The sequence below is a fragment of the Polypterus senegalus genome, chromosome 12 (assembly GCF_016835505.1).
Source record: "Polypterus senegalus isolate Bchr_013 chromosome 12, ASM1683550v1, whole genome shotgun sequence".
Classification (NCBI taxonomy): Eukaryota; Metazoa; Chordata; class Cladistia; order Polypteriformes; family Polypteridae; genus Polypterus; species Polypterus senegalus.
The window spans coordinates 153,318,722-153,339,098 of NC_053165.1; the positions used below are offsets into that span (position 1 = coordinate 153,318,722).

Consider the following 20,377-nt stretch of genomic DNA (forward strand, 5'->3'; position numbering starts at 1 on the left):
CTTTGCACATTTCCCAATAGATGGACCCCCTGAACTCCTCCACGAGCCGTACTTACCTACGCATGACAAGCGGTCCACCGTCGAGCTGTATCCGGTGTTACACACACAATAGAATTTTCCAGCCGCATTCACACACTGGCCATTCCTACAAAGATTGTCACTCAGTCCACACTCATTAACATCTGTGGGTGAGAAGAAAAACAAAAAAAAAACACAAAATACGTGAGGTGGGCGCCAAACGGACCACTCACTTGAGCTCCATCTTAGGTACAGTAAATTCGTTCTTCCCCACTCATCTCCATCCCTCATGGCAGCTGAAACTCCCAATGTCCCATTAAGTGATGTCGTTGGTCTAACTAGGTCGCCATCACCCCTTCTCTTTAAGGTGGGCTCTCCCAAACATGACCCCATCCACTCAGCTCGTCACCCTCAAGGCTGAACAAAGCTTTCCAGTATCAGGTCACCTTCTCACGCTTTACCTAAACAGGCAGATCCATCGACTGAAACCTCGTGGCCCGGAGGACAGACACACTGGAAGCTCCCTTGGGTGTTGGTGCACTCGCCGCCACGGCACAACAGTGGATTCCTTTCACACTCGTCGATATCTATGAGAATCAGAAAGTGAAGAAGTTGCGTTAGAATGTGATCCAAGAGTGCAACGGCTCATAAAAGTCACCTGCATGTGTGACAACATATGAAGAGCTTGACATTCATGTCTGTGGACCACTCTCTGGGCTCCCGGACCAAGAGGGGGCGCCCTGCGCTAGCATTCTCTTCTCTCATTCCCCACACAGTGCAGAGAACACGCCCAGTGAGGTCAACTGACTCCGCCCCCTGCTATAAATCCTGCTTGCTGACAGGAGAAGATGTTCAGTGTTCAGAGTCGCACCGAAGTCAACACACGACGAAGTTCCTTCCTGAGAACTTTGCATTTCACACAGCCGATGGCAGCCTTCTTCAGAAGCTTTACTGCTTGCCACGAATAGCGGCCTGTGAATATCCAGTTGGAACTAAATGGTGATGATAGGTTTGGCACCCACAACAGTTTCCAGTGACGACTTGCAGTTCCTTCACTCCATCACACCGTCCATTAAAATTCATACAGACATCTGGAGTACAATTGTAAGAATGTCACAAAATCCAAATGTCTCTCATGTCTGGACTACACGACCCTCTGCCTCTCTGCCCACCTGGACTGCATGACCCTCTGCCTCTGAATTTCCTTGACCCTTGCCCACCCCCTGCTGCATGACCCTCTGTCTGCCCAGACTACATGACCCTCTGCCCACCTGGACTGCATGACCTTCTGCCCATCTGGACTGCATGACCCCATGCCTCTTAGTTTACCTGACCAGGTGCCCATCTCCAGATACAGGACCCTCTGTCTGCCCAGACTACATGACCCTCTGCCTGCCCGGACTTCATAGCACTTCTGCCTCTGTGTTTCCAGAACCCTTTCCCCACCCTTGCTGCATGATCATCTCCCTCTTAGTTTACACGACCCTGTGCCCACCGAGACTACATGACCCTCTGCCCACCCCCGGATACAGGACCCTTTGTCAGCCCAGACTACATGACCCTCTGCCTCAAAGTTTACCTGACCCTATGCCCACCTGGACTGCATGACCCTCTGCCTCTGAGTTTACCTGACCCTATGCCCACCCCCGGATACAGGACCCTTTGTCAGCCCAGACTACATGACCTTCTGCCCACCCAGACTGCATGACCCTCTGCCCGTCTCTGCTACACGACCTGCTGCTTTTACTTCTTTTATATTTCAAATGTGAGTACTTTGCTGCTGTCTGTACCCCATTAGCCATTTTGGTTTTATATTTTAAACCTCTTCTATCAGAGAGCCATTGGAAACATCAGACCTTCACAGGTACAGATAAAGGGGGGTCTTCTGGTTTTCATGTGTTATTTTTCCTTATTAACAGAATGGATCGCCCTCGGTTGTATTTTTCTGCACTGATGACTCTTTAGTGCCACGTAGGTACGTACCCATGCAGTTTTTCATCATCATAAAGCCACTCTCATAGCCTTCCAGACACTTGCATTCGAAGTCTCCTAGCGTGTTGACACAGGAGCCGTGGCCACAGACATCGGGTGAAATTCGGCACTCGTCGATATCTGTGATGAAAAGGACAAAGAAGATGAATCAGTAACTGTTATCGTATGAGGACTGTGTATGAAAACCTTCTCTGTTCTGTGCATAGTCAGACCTGCCATCTTGTGTAGATGACAAGTCAGGAACAAACCCAGGGTGGGCCTTCAGTCTGCCACATGACTCAGCTCAGTTTATAGACCATCCAGCATCCCTCTTGGGAGTAAAGGGGGGGACCTTTGTCAGAATGGAAGGACAGCGATGAACTTCCGCCATCGCTCATTTGTTTTGTTCTCCCGCCCAGATTAGGGTCTCATACCCATTCCGGAAAAGGCGTTTTATTTATTTGTTTCTCCCCAATCCGCTAGATGGCCGCATTCCAGGACCTCGGTAAGCCATGTGGATGGCGGCAGGGCATGATGGGAGTTGTAGTGCCATGAGTCAGCCCTGCAGGGTCAAATGGGTACCACCAGGGGGTGCTGTTGGGTCTCATGATCAGCATTTTTTTGTGGCTTCTGCATTGGAAGTCTGAAATAAAAAGAAGCCATGCAGCCCCCTCCAGATGAGTCAGAGTCGGGATGAAGGAAGGCAACACTCGCTGGCGGGGGGCGGACGGAGGGAGAGGAAGAAGGAAAGAAGAAATTGAGAACCGCTTGGAGAAAACCTCTGTGAGCTACTGTATGTGATAATAAAAACCTCTGTGACTGTCTTTGTGTTAGGGGTTGGGGGCTCGGTGGCGCCCCCTCTCTGTCACAGTGTGCAAAGCCTGCTGGATTGATTTAAATGGATAGTAAGAGGAGAGCTGAAGATTACTGGGCTAAAATACAAAGGGAATTTAAACAGAGCGCATCGTCCTTAGTAGGTGGGAGATGAAATATTTGTATTCCTTGTTAATTAATGTCTGCTAGTTTGAGTCAAGTAACGACTGAATTTAAACCTGAAAAAGTGTCAGAGAAAGAGGATAAAGATGAAATGTTACTGTAATATAGAAGACATCCTACTGCGACAGAATGACATAAACCCCAATTAAAGCCTAAAGCACACACCGCAATGGCTGATGGCCTGCCCAGGGGAAAGACTGCTGTTTCCTGCCTCTTTGTTTTCTTGGCCCTGGTGTGTTTCTTTTTGATGAATGTGTGGTCAATTTCTAAAATCCACACTCCAAATCGAACACTCCTTTAGGTCTAGACGTCTAAATCAGAAATAACTGGAAGAAGAAACAGCAGTGTCTCCTAGCCTGGGACTGTCCTGTCCATCAGGAACCTGCAAGCCACTGTGGATACTCAATAACTTTAATTAAAGGGTCTTCACTACATCTGAGATGTAGGCTTACTGAGACGTGGGCAAGGACCCCCAGCCGAGCTCTGGGAATGGAATGGGACCGGACCTCCTTTCAAGGGGATGACAACTAGAAATGAAAGCTCAGCTAGAAAATGGATATGGAAGGTGCTAGACAGACAGACAGACAGACAGACAAACAGATAGATAGATAGATAGATAGATAGATAGATAGATAGATAGATAGATAGATAGATAGATAGATAGAAAGATGTGAAAGGCACTATATGATAGATAGATAGATAGATAGATAGATAGATAGATAGATAGATAGATAGAACTAAAAATGCTACGTTTTGGATATAACACTGCCACTAACACAATGGCCCTTTTGCTTTAGAATGAACCAAACTCACAACAGGTCCACTGATGTCACTTCCTGCCATAATACAGTCAGCTCCACCCCTTCACCACAGGAAGTCATTTCTTGTTCTTGATGGAACAGAACTCCTCCAAGATAGAATCGTCCACAGGCTTCAAGTGCATATCATATCACCCATGCTGACAGATTTTCATTATTTTGCATTTGCTTTAATTCAACAGACATTAAACTGGGTAACCTGTGATACCACAAATCTTTTTCTGTTTTGTTCAGTTTGCTTGAAAATAATGTATACATTTTAAAAATCATGGAAATGGATGCAAATATTAGTTACTGAAACTGTAGCTTCAAAATATGCATGCAGAGAGGAAGAGAGCAGACTGCAGTTCTGAGATATTTCAAACTTTTAAAAGGAAAATAGAATTCTAGCAACCAAAGGTATCATATAAATTATTAATTTGGTATGTATGTAAGTTTTAGTGGTTCATACTTAATTTTTATTTTTTTTTATATCATTTTTATTTCATAATAGATAGATAGATAGATAGATAGATAGATAGATAGATAGATAGATAGATAGATAGATAGATATGAAAGGCACTATATAATAGATAGATAGATATGAAAGGTGCGATAGATAGATAGGTAGATAGATAGATAGATAGATAGATAGATAGATAGATAGATAGATAGATAGATAGATATGAAAGGCGCTATATAATAGATAGATAGATAGATAGATAGATAGATAGATAGATAGATAGATAGATAGATAGATTATATATGATGTATTTTTATAGTGCTAGATAACAGAAACAAATATGAAATGTGCTATATAACGTTCCCTTACAGACAGACAGGCACGTAGGATGCACTAAAGCTCCATCATGTAGCGTTTGCCGTCTGACTGCTGATTTCAATATTTAGTCCATGACAGCACTACACATGGTGGTTTTTCTAATCTGCTCTCAATTACATAAGTGATTAATATAAATCCAAAGATTAAAAAGCAATGCTTCAGGGAAAGTGAAGAAAGAGGACTCTTCACCACAAAGTAGTTAAATCAAGATGGCGGCTGAGCAGCAGTCTGCAGCGCCAGCACAGCCCACCCTTTAGCCGAGGGTCTTGTTGTGTTTCTGTGGCCGCCTTTTGTATTTGTGACTCAGGCTTCTTCCTGCCTTCTAATCCTACACTAAGTTTTGAGGCCATTGATTGTTTTCCCTTTCCTTGATTACACAGATGCCTGCTTGTGTCGGCAGGGTGGGCTGGAGGGCCGTATTTACGTCCTGTTTAAATGGCTCACCTGTGCAGTTTCTTTCTTCAGCGTCCAACGCAAAGCCGCCGTCACATTTGCACTTGAAGCTGCCGATGGTGTTTCTGCACTTGCCGTTGGTGCACAAGTTTGGAATCATCTTACACTCATTGATATCTGAAAAGAGGAGAGCAAACCAAAGTCAGACGGGTGCTAAAAGTCTGACAGAAATGAGAAGCCGGGGAGCAGAGCAGAGCACACAGGACACACACACACATACTGTAAGTGACAAACACAAGGCGGTGACCTGCGTCCCTCCACACTTTCACAGCCTCCGTTTTTATGGGTGATGACACCTGAGGCGTACTGTGGCCCCCCTATGTATTCGCTACTCCTGCCAGTGGAGTGACAAACGGCGAGTGTTAAGAAACAGAAGCTGACCGGAGGAGAAGCATTCACAGCCTGCCAACCATATCTCTAGAGGCTTTCAAACCCCTTTACTGTTCCTCATGTTGGCGCTGTTGCAATTCCCCAGTGGTGTCCCCCGATGTACATCACCACCAGCATTGTCCCACTGTCACAGCCTTGTGGCCAACACCTTCAGCCATACACCAAGATAACCTACAGTACAAGAGTTGTTGGTGAAGCCATCGGGGGTGCTTACCCAGGGGTGTGTGTGTGTGGGGGGGGTCCCAATGCCCTAATGCAGTGACGGGGACACAGTGCTGTAAGAATTGGTGTCATCCTTGTTGTGAGATTTATACACCAGGGCCTGATTCTCTGTGGTCCTAAAAGATGCCAGGGCATCTTTCCAAAAGAGTAGTGCAGACTCCAATGTCCACGGCCTGGTCATTCTGGTCCCCTAACCATCCCTTGTCTCTGATTGAGTAACTGTCGCTCTCTCTCTCTCACTCCTTTATCACCTAATAGCTTATGCGCGGTGAGCGTGCTGGTACATTAATGGCTGTCATCTGTCACACGTGTGCACACAGGGACAGCTAAAGGGCTCTAGGGACTGTAATTCTACTGCCACACCAGGGGATGGCGCTGTGTCTTAATGCCCTTCTCTCCTCCTCCCTCTGCAAAGCAGTTGATTGACAGCTGGAACACCTCTGATGTCACTTTCCCCGAGATTAGGGTCTCATACCCATTCCGGAAAAGGCGTTTTATTTATTTGTTTCTCCCCAATCCGCTAGATGGCCGCATTCCAGGACCTCGGTAAGCCATGTGGATGGCGGCAGGGCATGATGGGAGTTGTAGTGCCATGAGTCAGCCCTGCAGGGTCAAATGGGTACCACCAGGGGGTGCTGTTGGGTCTCATGATCAGCATTTTTTTGTGGCTTCTGCATTGGAAGTCTGAAATAAAAAGAAGCCATGCAGCCCCCTCCAGATGAGTCAGAGTCGGGATGAAGGAAGGCAACACTCGCTGGCGGGGGGCGGACGGAGGGAGAGGAAGAAGGAAAGAAGAAATTGAGAACCGCTTGGAGAAAACCTCTGTGAGCTACTGTATGTGATAATAAAAACCTCTGTGACTGTCTTTGTGTTAGGGGTTGGGGGCTCGGTGGCGCCCCCTCTCTGTCACAGTGTGCAAAGCCTGCTGGATTGATTTAAATGGATAGTAAGAGGAGAGCTGAAGATTACTGGGCTAAAATACAAAGGGAATTTAAACAGAGCATCGTCCTTAGTAGGTGGGAGATGAAATATTTGTATTCCTTGTTAATTAATGTCTGCTAGTTTGAGTCAAGTAACGACTGAATTTAAACCTGAAAAAGTGTCAGAGAAAGAGGATAAAGATGAAATGTTACTGTAATATAGAAGACATCCTACTGCGACAGAATGACATAAACCCCAATTAAAGCCTAAAGCACACACCGCAATGGCTGATGGCCTGCCCAGGGGAAAGACTGCTGTTTCCTGCCTCTTTGTTTTCTTGGCCCTGGTGTGTTTCTTTTTGATGAATGTGTGGTCAATTTCTAAAATCCACACTCCAAATCGAACACTCCTTTAGGTCTAGACGTCTAAATCAGAAATAACTGGAAGAAGAAACAGCAGTGTCTCCTAGCCTGGGACTGTCCTGTCCATCAGGAACCTGCAAGCCACTGTGGATACTCAATAACTTTAATTAAAGGGTCTTCACTACATCTGAGATGTAGGCTTACTGAGACGTGGGCAAGGACCCCCCCAGCCGCGAGCTCTGGGAATGGAATGGGACCGGACCTCCTTTCAAGGGGATGACAACTAGAAATGAAAGCTCAGCTAGAAAATGGATATGGAAGGTGCTAGACAGACAGACAGACAGACAGACAAACAGATAGATAGATAGATAGATAGATAGATAGATAGATAGATAGATAGATAGATAGATAGATAGATAGATGTGAAAGGCACTATATGATAGATAGATAGATAGATAGATAGATAGATAGATAGATAGATAGATAGATAGATAGATAGATAGATAGATAGATAGATAGATAGATAGATAGAACTAAAAATGCTACGTTTTGGATATAACACTGCCACTAACACAATGGCCCTTTTGCTTTAGAATGAACCAAACTCACAACAGGTCCACTGATGTCACTTCCTGCCATAATACAGTCAGCTCCACCCCTTCACCACAGGAAGTCATTTCTTGTTCTTGATGGAACAGAACTCCTCCAAGATAGAATCGTCCACAGGCTTCAAGTGCATATCATATCACCCATGCTGACAGATTTTCATTATTTTGCATTTGCTTTAATTCAACAGACATTAAACTGGGTAACCTGTGATACCACAAATCTTTTTCTGTTTTGTTCAGTTTGCTTGAAAATAATGTATACATTTTAAAAATCATGGAAATGGATGCAAATATTAGTTACTGAAACTGTAGCTTCAAAATATGCATGCAGAGAGGAAGAGAGCAGACTGCAGTTCTGAGATATTTCAAACTTTTAAAAGGAAAATAGAATTCTAGCAACCAAAGGTATCATATAAATTATTAATTTGGTATGTATGTAAGTTTTAGTGGTTCATACTTAATTTTTATTTTTTTTTATATCATTTTTATTTCATAATAGATAGATAGATAGATAGATAGATAGATAGATAGATAGATAGATAGATAGATAGATAGATATGAAAGGCACTATATAATAGATAGATAGATATGAAAGGTGCGATAGATAGATAGGTAGATAGATAGATAGATAGATAGATAGATAGATAGATAGATAGATAGATAGATATGAAAGGCGCTATATAATAGATAGATAGATAGATAGATAGATAGATAGATAGATAGATAGATAGATAGATAGATTATATATGATGTATTTTTATAGTGCTAGATAACAGAAACAAATATGAAATGTGCTATATAACGTTCCCTTACAGACAGACAGGCACGTAGGATGCACTAAAGCTCCATCATGTAGCGTTTGCCGTCTGACTGCTGATTTCAATATTTAGTCCATGACAGCACTACACATGGTGGTTTTTCTAATCTGCTCTCAATTACATAAGTGATTAATATAAATCCAAAGATTAAAAAGCAATGCTTCAGGGAAAGTGAAGAAAGAGGACTCTTCACCACAAAGTAGTTAAATCAAGATGGCGGCTGAGCAGCAGTCTGCAGCGCCAGCACAGCCCACCCTTTAGCCGAGGGTCTTGTTGTGTTTCTGTGGCCGCCTTTTGTATTTGTGACTCAGGCTTCTTCCTGCCTTCTAATCCTACACTAAGTTTTGAGGCCATTGATTGTTTTCCCTTTCCTTGATTACACAGATGCCTGCTTGTGTCGGCAGGGTGGGCTGGAGGGCCGTATTTACGTCCTGTTTAAATGGCTCACCTGTGCAGTTTCTTTCTTCAGCGTCCAACGCAAAGCCGCCGTCACATTTGCACTTGAAGCTGCCGATGGTGTTTCTGCACTTGCCGTTGGTGCACAAGTTTGGAATCATCTTACACTCATTGATATCTGAAAAGAGGAGAGCAAACCAAAGTCAGACGGGTGCTAAAAGTCTGACAGAAATGAGAAGCCGGGGAGCAGAGCAGAGCACACAGGACACACACACACATACTGTAAGTGACAAACACAAGGCGGTGACCTGCGTCCCTCCACACTTTCACAGCCTCCGTTTTTATGGGTGATGACACCTGAGGCGTACTGTGGCCCCCCGTATGTATTCGCTACTCCTGCCAGTGGAGTGACAAACGAGCGAGTGTTAAGAAACAGAAGCTGACCGGAGGAGAAGCATTCACAGCCTGCCAACCATATCTCTAGAGGCTTTCAAACCCCTTTACTGTTCCTCATGTTGGCGCTGTTGCAATTCCCCAGTGGTGTCCCCCGATGTACATCACCACCAGCATTGTCCCACTGTCACAGCCTTGTGGCCAACACCTTCAGCCATACACCAAGATAACCTACAGTACAAGAGTTGTTGGTGAAGCCATCGGGGGTGCTTACCCAGGGGTGTGTGTGTGTGGGGGGGGTCCCAATGCCCTAATGCAGTGACGGGGACACAGTGCTGTAAGAATTGGTGTCATCCTTGTTGTGAGATTTATACACCAGGGCCTGATTCTCTGTGGTCCTAAAAGATGCCAGGGCATCTTTCCAAAAGAGTAGTGCAGACTCCAATGTCCACGGCCTGGTCATTCTGGTCCCCTAACCATCCCTTGTCTCTGATTGAGTAACTGTCGCTCTCTCTCTCTCACTCCTTTATCACCTAATAGCTTATGCGCGGTGAGCGTGCTGGTACATTAATGGCTGTCATCTGTCACACGTGTGCACACAGGGACAGCTAAAGGGCTCTAGGGACTGTAATTCTACTGCCACACCAGGGGATGGCGCTGTGTCTTAATGCCCTTCTCTCCTCCTCCCTCTGCAAAGCAGTTGATTGACAGCTGGAACACCTCTGATGTCACTTTGTGTGTCCGTCCCCCTGGACCCGCCTCTTCCTGCTGGGAGGACTGAAGAAACTGAAAGCTCCGCCCTCTTTGTCAACTCTATTATAAACTTGCTTCTGGAAAGATGCTTCCCCAATTACTGGGTGTTTTTATTTTGTATTTTTTCTTTCTTTTTCCAATAGAATTACACGGGGTGGCCAGTGTCTTCCTGTTTTGCTATATGGTTGTGATGCATGGACACTATCCAGTGACCTGAGATGAAGACTGGACTCCTTCACTACTGTGTCTCTTTGGTGGGCACCACTGGTTTGACTTTGTGTTGCTCGTGGAGTCCTGAATGAGGCACATGACCTGCATTGTGAGGGACCGTCAGTTACGGCACTACGGCCATGTGGCGCATTTCCCGCGAGGGTGATCCACGTCACAGGACCCTCATTGTTGAGGACCAGAGAGGCTGGACCAGGCCAAGGGGACGCCCACATAACACCTGGCTGTGGCAGATAGTGGGTCATTTCCAGGGGGTGGTGGGGTGGGACTGGACCACATGTATGCCTGGGGGGCGGGGTTTCTTGCCAAGATCCCGAGGTATTTCGTTGTGTGGTGGGTGTGGCAATTGTATGCTCCCCAACCTGACCTGACCTGACCAGGCTAATGCCCCAGGGTCTTCATCGTTGTTCTCTTGTTTCTCTTACACATCACATCATCCAAGTTGGTGCTACACCTCAACGTCGGTCATTTTCAGATTTCATTCCTAACCCTTTTTACGGGGTCTTACCTTTCAGAACTGGCTTCCCACCAAAGTCATCCTTCGTGGAAAAGCCGGGCCCCCGAGGGCAGATCTGCAAGTACTCTGGACTGCCTTTCTCTGGACATTCGTCGCACTCTGGACCCCAAGCAGCGCCAATTGAGCAGCAGCACGAGCTCAGCAGATGCTTGCCAAATAATGGAGCGGAGCAGCGTTCATCTTCGTGCTTTGAGTAACACACTTCCTTGCGTGTATCTGGAACAAAGAATACAAAGTGGGGTATGTAAAGTGTTGTGTACGTTTACGAACATAAGAAAGTCAGCCGGCCATCTGGTCAACACATCCCGAGCCTTCGTTGGAGTTTCAACTTGTATGACCACATATGTAACACACAAAGTGGGCGATTCATGCAGTTCAGAGAAGGAGAAAGAATGTCAGGCAGTGGAAATGAAATGGGAGTACATAAGAAATCTGGCAGAAATCTGGGCTGAAAGCTAGGGAATCAATGTAGACATTCGCAGTGCATCATCTATTGAAATGTATCTTGTAATGCATGTATTCATAAAATGAACTGCATCTGTCATTCCAACATGTGGTGCATTACAAAGATCTGTAGTAATAAAATGCACTACTACAGATGTTTGTGTTAGGATGACAATGCATTTGTCTTTGTTATGCCATTTGGTATGGGAATCGTAAATGCAGTGCTCATGTTTGAGATGTACCATCTAATGGAATGAAAAATGCAATGTATACGTCTCTGTTATGCCATTTGGTATGGGATTTGTAAAAGCAGTGTTAATTCTTATGATGCGTCATCTGTTGGAATAACAAAGTTAATGCATTTTATAGTTACAAATATTTGTGATGTACCATCTGTTGAAATGGCAAATGCCTTGCATATGTCTCTGTTATATGCCATTTGGTATGGGAATCATAAATGCAGTGTTAATGTTGACAAATGACAAATGCAATGCATTTTATTACTACGAATATTATGCCATTTGGATTAGGAATTGTAAAAAGTGTTCAAGTTTGTGATGTGCTATCTGTTGGAATTGAAAATGCAAGGCATTTTATTACTACAAATATATGTGACACGCCATTTGTTGGAATGATAAATGCAATGCAGATACAGTAACTCTGTGATATGTCGGTTGGTAATGGATTTGTAAAAGCAGTGTTAATTCTTGTGATGCGTCATCTGTTGGAATGACAAAAGTGATGCATTTTTTTACTACAAATGTTTGTGATGAGCCATCTGTTGAAATGACTAATGCAGTGCATAAGTCTCTGTTATATGCAATTTGGTATGAGATTCATAAAAGCAGTGTTAATGTTTATGATGCACCATCTGTTGGAATGACAAAGTTAATGCATTTTATAATTACAAATATTTGTGATGTACCATCTGTTGAAATGGCAAATGCCTTGCATATGTCTCTGTTATATGCAATTTGGTATGGGAATCGTAAATGCAATGTTAATGGTTGTGATGAATCATCTGTTGGAATGACAAATGCAATGCATTTTATTACTAGAAATATATGTGACGCGCCATTTGTTGGAATGATAAATGCAATGCAGATACAGTAACTCTGTGATATGTCGGTTGGTAATGGATTTGTAAAAGCAGTGTTAATTCTTGTGATGCGTCATCTGTTGGAATGACAAAAGTGATGCATTTTATTACTACAAATGTTTGTGATGAGCCATCTGTTGAAATGACTAATGCAGTGCATAAGTCTCTGTTATTTGCCATTTGGTATGAGATTCATAAAAGCAGTGTTAATGTTTATGATGCACCATCTGTTGGAATGACAAATGCAATGTATTTTTTGTGAAAAAATGTTTGTGATTCCATATTTTGTAATTACAGAGACAACAACCAGATGGCCACACAGACAGATACACAGACACTTTTCCTTTTTATGCAAACTTGCTGTGTTACTCATGTAGGACAGGTTGAAATTGGAGTGAAATGCCCCCCCTCACCTTCATTTGAGTGTTATGAAAATCCCTATATAATGTCTTCTTCTTCTTCTTTTATTAAGGTAGATTACTTGCAGTTAATAATCACCAAATTAGAAATGTTTGTTGTGGTGGACAATTCAGAAATCTAATAAAAGTGACAGAGGTGCTTTGGTAGGACAGAGTCCAAAGTTCAAATCCACCTTCGGTGTGGTCGTCATGTGCTTCTTGCAGATCTTCTGTTTTTCCTGAAGACACACAAGATCTGGTTGACTGTTGACCCTGAACTGGTGTGTGTTTTCCCTGTGACAGACTTTCGCTCAAGCTGACTGACCACAGACTGACTTAATAAAAGAAAAATGTGAACGTAATAAGCAAAGCCAAGCCAAAAGTGCAGAGAACAACATTCCTTTTTTCTCACTTCCCACACGATTGTGAAACTGTTTTGTGGAGGACATGTTCATAACACTGTGATGAGTCCCCACAAATGTCATCTAATTAAAAACTCCATCGATGGCACTGAGGCCATCTGGCTATGGGACCCCGTCAGCTTCTCGGCATGGTGCCCCCATGTTAGCGTTTGCCTGCCTGTGTTTGCTACATGGCCGATAAATAAAGGAGTTGCATGCCACTCGCCTGCCAGCTCCTTTAAGGCCGAGCCAAGATGACAACATGTGAATAAGAGGGGCTTCCAGAGCTAATTGTGTTTTGGAGTCTTTATGGGTTTGCTGCCTTGTGGTGCAGAATTCCCTTTGAAGAAATGTTAGGGCTGATCAGTGTGCACTGCGTGCCACTTCACACGAGCCACCGAGACCATTTCTCAACACAGTAATCACGGCATCCTGTTTCCAGTCATGAGCGGCACCCTCGATTGCCTAAGCTTTAATTGTTCTCATATGGGCTGCGCGTTAGCTGGAGGTCGAGTTTGTCACTAGCCTGGAGTACAAAACAACAGCCACTGCAGTGACAATGAGTGGATGGACAGACTCCCGTCAGCCACAACATCGACAAAAGTACCTGCCTAATGTGGTGGGGGAAACCCCCGTGCATGGACTCCACTAGACCTCTGAAGGTGTCCTGTGGTATCCGCACCACAACGTTAGCAGCAGGTCTGCGGAACTGGGAAGCCAAGTCAACACCTTGAACTCTTGGTCAGGTTCCTCCAGTGTGGCAAAGCGCATTACAATTCTGAAAGAGGCCACTGCCATCAGGGGAACACCAATGCCATGAAGGGGTGAACCACCTATGAAAGCGGTACTTGTCAAAGTGACATCCACATGAATGCCAGGACCCAAGGGTGCCCAGCAGAACATCGTGAAGAGCATCACACTGCCTCCGCCGGCCTGCCTAATTCCCAGAATGCATCCTGCTGCCATCTCCTCTCCAGGTCAATGATGGTCACGCTCCCAGTCGTCTACATAATCTACAAGAAAATGTCACCCATCGGGCCAGGCCACCTCCTTCCATTGCTCTGCAGGCCAGTTCTGTCGCTCATGTGCCCACTGCAGGCACTTCTGGTGGTGGACAGGGGTCAGCGTGGGAATCCATCATCAGTTTAGGACTGTCATGTTTAAAGGGAGGCTCCAAATCAAACCTGAGCACGGCCGTGTGTTTGTGGTTTGCTCTGTAGAGTTCAACTAATGTAGAGAAAAAATAAACTGAACGGTAAGACCAAAAAATCTACACGATGATTACATAAATACGTACCGATACAGACCCTCCCGGTGCTATCCAGAGTCATTCCAGGAAGACATCGACAAATGAAGGAGCCATCCGTATTTTCACATCGCCCATTGGTGCAGATGTCAGGAAATACTTCACATTCATTGACATCTGTCCAAAGAAAAGCAGATCAGAAATGTTGTGTTTAACAAGTCAGACGCCATTGTTCAGCTCTCAATGACTTCCGGCCTTTGTTTAATTATCAGGCAGTACAGACGCCCTCTAGAAAGTCTGCGCTCGGTGACGCCAAAGGCTCATGGAAAGTCGTGTACATCGTGAAACGAGAAAGGAAAAGGAATTAGATAGATAGATAGATAGATAGATAGATAGATAGATAGATAGATAGATAGATCTTAAAGGCACTATATGATAGATAGATAGATAGATGTGAAAGGCACAATTTGATAGATAGATAGATAGATAGATAGATAGATAGATAGATGTGAAAGGCACAATTTGATAGATAGATAGATAGATAGATAGATAGATAGATAGATAGATAGATAGATAGATAGATAGATAGATAGATCTTAAAGGCACAATATGATAGATAGACAGATAGATAGATAGATAGATAGATAGATAGATAGATAGATAGATAGATATGAAAGGCACTATATGATAGATAGATAGATAGATAGATAGATAGATAGATAGATAGATAGATAGATAGATAGATAGATAGATAGATAGATAGATGTGAAAGGCACAATATGATAGATAGATAGATAGATAGATAGATAGATAGATAGATAGATAGATAGATAGATAGATAGATAGATAGATCTTAAAGGCACTATATGATAGATAGATAGATAGATAGATAGATAGATAGATAGATAGATAGATAGATATGAAAGGCACTATATTAATGACAGACAGACTGACACACTGGAGGTCAAATGAAAGTCCTACCTTGGCATGTTGTCCCTTTGACTCTTGCAAAGCCTCTTCTGCAGTACGGGTCTGAAATAAACAACACGTTATGCGTCTCGGTGACATTCACCCTAAACTTTCCCACTACAGCTGATTCATGAAATGGTCAGGAGCTCAAAACCCACTCAGAGGTGTTTTATGAGACACACCCAGAAAGTTAATTTGTGGCTCAGACAGGCAGAACTCACCTCTGGTCTTCTGGTAGTAAAGTCCAACATACTATATTATAGTATAGTATGTATTATACTATACAACTAATTATATTTGTAGACTCACTGTAAATTAAATTATTTGATTATGTAATACTAGTTTAAGACAGGTGGAGAGTGTCGCAAACGTCAACACAGGGCAAAATGTACAAGACAGTCAACAGCCATTGGGGTTCCTATAGCTTCCTGCCTATAGGGTTCCTGTCAGGTAACACAACAGTGTTAGCAAGTTGGGCCTGAGCACTAATCCACTCCTATTTTTATAACATTTAGTTTCCCTCTGGTGCATTAGTGTAGCATTTCACATTGCACATGCAGTCAGTAGATCTGCAGCGCTACTGAGAAACAGACACAGACTCTCATATCCATCCATCCATTTTCCAACCCGCTAAATCCGAACACAGGGTCACGGGCTATCTATCTGTCTGCTGGAGCCAATCCCAGCCAACACAGGGCATAAGGCAGGAACCAATCCCGGGCAGGGTGCCAACCCACCACAGGACACACATAAACACCAAGCACACACTAGGGCCAATTTAGAATCGCCAATCCACCTAACCTGCATGTCTTTGGACTGTGGGAGGAAACCGGAGTGCCCGGAGGAAACCCACGCAGACACGGGGAGAACATGCAAACTCCACACAGGGAGGACCCGGGACACGAACCTGGGTCTCCTAACTGCGAGGAAGCAGCGCTACCACTGTGCCACCGTGCCGCCCCACAGACTCTCATATTCAAAATATAAATATAAGCATTTATTTATATAAATTGTTGAACAAAGTAAGCAGTACCACCTCAGAATGAGAGGGGGTGCTGTCTCTAACAGTGTCTTCTTTTTTACCCTCAGTTGTCAGAGGCAACCCAAGGAAGAAGCTTAGGGCCCCGCCTTCAGTCTTGAAAAGGCTCCGCCCCTTCCAGTCAGGGCACAATAAACACGGGCAGTCCCCAGAGGATGGCAGCTCATTCCAGTCTAGACCCAGCAGGCAATGGAGAAGGAGATCCCACTGACTTGTGTGCACTTTGATTATTTACTCCTTGTGCCTAGTGCACCACTTTGCCCTTTGTGTTGCTTCTGTTTATGGCATGGTGCCTGCAATTAAATTGGGTACACCAGCTAGTGCCACAACTATTTTCATGGCTCCTTGAAGTCTGTCCACCAGACACTTATATATATATATATAGCGTAATACAGTATATTGCTATTACTATATGCAGATTTTCTCAATGCCCTCTTTATTAGGCTCACATGCTTGTTAATACAAACAGCCTGTTCCTCCAAACAGTAAATTTTGTGGCCATAACTCAACATATGCAGCATGCAGGCCTGGTCTGGAGGTTAATTTGCTGTTTGACAAAACATTACAGTGGCAATCTAAGCTATTATGAGGTTGGTATGAGTGTGGTGGTGAATGTTTAACACATTACAATCTTTAATATGTATGAGAGAATTTGGCGATAAACAGTGACAGTAATGTTAAATCTCAGAGAGATTGGCATTAAGCACTTCAAGCTGACAGAAAAGCCACAGCCACTCAGATAAGAGCTTTCACAACAAGAGCGATCTCCAAATGTGCAACATGCCGGGTATTGAATTGGGGGGGCTACGGCCGTGGAGCACCATGCTGGGTTTCACTGCTGTCGTATAAAACTGGACGGTAAGGGTACAGCGGGCACTGGGATTACCATAACTGGGACAATTAAGCTACAGAATGAGGGTGCTGAGCACTGCCAAAGTCTCACCTGGTACACACGGCGTACAAGGGCTTCCCCAGGCCGCCCCCACAGTGGAACAGCAATGAGACCTGAGCGTCTCTCCGTTGATGTTAATCTCACATCGGCCATTGCTGATCTTCAGCCAGCAGGTCCCTTTGCTGGTTTCTAAGATGAAAGGAAAACATGCAAAAGTTTTAATATTTAGCGGGCACCGACTCTTGGCTTCAGACGTACATTTTATACAGAATGCTCTCCATGAATCTAACACTTGATTTGGAAGATGTCCGCTCCATATCTATACTTCATCACAAGTATTAAAAGGTAACAATATACAGATGTACTGAACAACAGGGGGCGATCTTGCATTCTCATTGATACGTGCTAAATTCATCAAAAATGTCAGGACAATAAAGAAAGTCATAAGAAAAAAGACCACAGAAAGAGCTGCGTGCAATGCAGCTACACCACGATAATGAACGACCCCAAGGCCCTTAGCCTGCAATCGCTCCGTCCTGAATATGACGTTGATCTGCAGCCAGCCCTGCAAGGAGGTCCCCCAATTTACAGGAAAAACCTGGGGGGCTGGTGACAGGATTGGCACTCCAGCCACCGTCACAAACCTCACACTCTTCTAGTGTAGTTAGGGTTACTTGAGGTTGAGCGTCCACAAGGGACAATTTGCACTGGTACAGACACCCTAAAAAATACAAACTTATTCACATCAACCTCACCGAACCCCACCCAACTACACATATAAATAAATAAATAGGTTAGGGTTACATGGCTGCCATGGGGTCCCAATCCAGGTGGTTTATCGGGTGGTGTATCAGCCCCCCCATACCCCCCCCCTTTGGTCAACATCAAAGCTTCTTGTACAAATGAGATGGTCAGTGGTGCCACGTCCTCCTCGCAGACCCCAATCTGACACCCTCAGACTTTCATTTGTTCGGGCAGAAGAAAAGCCTTCAAGGTGGGCGCTTTGATGATTCCAGAGAAATGGAAGAAGATATAAGGGGTTACCCAAATAAAATTTTCCAAAGTGGATTTGACAAGTGGGTTCAAAGGTGGCGCAAACGCATCGCCACTGGCGGAGACTATTTTGAAGAGTACCATGTTGTAGATTATGTGTGTGTGTAGCTGCTCGTGCCTCATGTTGAGTTCTGACCCGAGTGGCATTACTTTCAATGCAATTCTCAGGGTGGCACAGGGAAACAGAAAATTTTCAAACGACGTTCAATGCACGAGGAAACACATGATGAAATATATTGTACAGGATATGCAATTAATGATGATAATCAATATTCATTTTCTGTTTTGAAGAAAACTTCCTGAAGGTGTTGCCCATTTCTCCGCACACATTCTGACAGCCTGGTGTGGACGTAACATGTCGGGAGGAATGCCAGCGATTTCCTCTTCAATCCTCCTGTTTAGTTCAGCGATGGTTGCAGGATGTGTGCGGTACACATTTGGCTTTTAAGATGTCCCCACAGAAAAATGAAAATATAAACAGTGAGATCTGGGGATCTCGGAGGCCATGGAATGTCACCGTTGCGTGAAATGACGCACCTTTCAAACAATCGTCGAATAGCTGCCATCGATTGTCGGGCAGTCACGTGAAGTGGCTCCACCTGGGGACTTCTTTTGTAAGGCTGAACCCGATTCCTTGAAATGACACACCCATGTTGTAATTGAATGAGCAGACGGGACACGATTATGATGTCCTAACTGGTAATTCCCTTTTGTGCAGCGGTCCCACTATCACCACTCTTATAAAAGGCTCTCACAGCGAATGCTCGTTGCGCACCACTCCACTGCTCCATTATAACTAATGGCAAGGGCTTCTAAACAAGATGGCATTGGGCCCAAACAACTGCCGACACCCCAGGATCACCGAACCCTTGTTCCAAAATGTCCCGTTTCCCTGCGCCACCCCCTATAATCAAGACGATGGCCGGATGGAGGTGGTCACTTATCTTCTCTGCAGTATTTGTCTCAAGGTGATCAATGACTATGCACAACCACACCATTTTTTACTCTAAGGATCTTCTTATTTATTGAATGGGGATCACCTAGTCCTAGTCTGTGGTCGGTGCCCGTTTAGAATGGATTACGGAAGGAATACCCGGAGAGCTAAAATGAATGATGACGTCTTACCAATACTTACCAACGCAAACAGTTTTGGATTCATCCAGCGTGCTCCCCAGGGCACATTCACAAAAAAACGAGCCGGGGGTGTTCTTACAGTCCGCATTGACGCAGGGATTAGACTCGCACTCATTGATGTCTAGGAAGGAAGCAGAAATGGGGCTTATTGCACAACTTCTAAGAGATTGTTCTCCATTACCATGGCGGACAAATCGCCCAAAAGCAAAGGACAGCAAGTCCTATAAAGTCATTGAAAACAGTGACACATAAAGCCATTTGCTCATTAGCGGCTCCAATGACAGAAGATAACTGGAACGCCTGATGATGTTCCTCCAGTGTGTCCTTTCAACAAGAAGGCTCGAGGCACATCTCTAACTCAGTAGCAGACATTTCCATAGTGCTCATTATACATGTACAGTAAGTGAGTAGACGCCCCAAGACAAACATGCGCTCTGTCTTCTATGGCGTCACCATTGTCACATTTCACGCCTCAGGATGAGAGGATAAGGATTTTTAATGAAAAGGATCAGGAGGTGAAACCCAGTCAGAGAGAGCGAGCCAAATCCATAAGCAAAAGTCAATCCAATACGGCGACAAATCACTAATCTCAATTTGAGTTACCAAATATCAAGAGCAGAGATCTCAAGCCAGGAAGTCCTTCAAGGAAGGCCACCTGCACTTCAGAAGAGCTCATTCACCTGAAGCTAAGCACGTTCAGGCCCAGTCAGTACAGTGGAACCTCGGGTTCCGAACGTCTCTGAACACATAAAAGCCGGGTTCCGACCGAAAAGTTTGCCAAACATTTGCATCTGTTTGACTGACACTCAGTGGGGCAAAAGGAAGTGGTCGCTCCAGCTGAGCGATCAAGGAGATGGAGTGACCAGAAGAAGGATGGCTGGCCGCGTAGGGCCGAGAAGGCAGCGGGAGTCACCAGTTAACGAATGCACTGGGCTCGTTTTTAAAGAGACTGCTTCCAGCATTGTTTTAACCTCGTTGTATTTAATGAAGACTTTTTTCTATTGGATTTTAACCTCCA

The 20,377-nt window shown here is 44.5% G+C and overlaps 1 protein-coding gene across 1 annotated transcript in view; it reads right to left on the reverse strand.

Moving 5' to 3' along the window:
- The window catches only part of fbn1 (fibrillin 1), a 260,794-nt gene that overhangs the window by 82,976 nt on the left and 157,441 nt on the right, over nt 1-20,377 (reverse strand). Inside the window, exons 21-29 of the mRNA XM_039771381.1 lie at nt 19,361-19,480; nt 17,224-17,361; nt 15,254-15,304; nt 14,324-14,449; nt 10,676-10,900; nt 8,846-8,971; nt 2,002-2,130; nt 480-605; nt 57-182 (exon numbers count right to left, since the gene is read on the reverse strand). Coding sequence (XP_039627315.1) covers nt 57-182; nt 480-605; nt 2,002-2,130; nt 8,846-8,971; nt 10,676-10,900; nt 14,324-14,449; nt 15,254-15,304; nt 17,224-17,361; nt 19,361-19,480 — 1,167 coding nt within the window. The remainder of the gene's footprint in view (nt 1-56; nt 183-479; nt 606-2,001; nt 2,131-8,845; nt 8,972-10,675; nt 10,901-14,323; nt 14,450-15,253; nt 15,305-17,223; nt 17,362-19,360; nt 19,481-20,377) is intronic.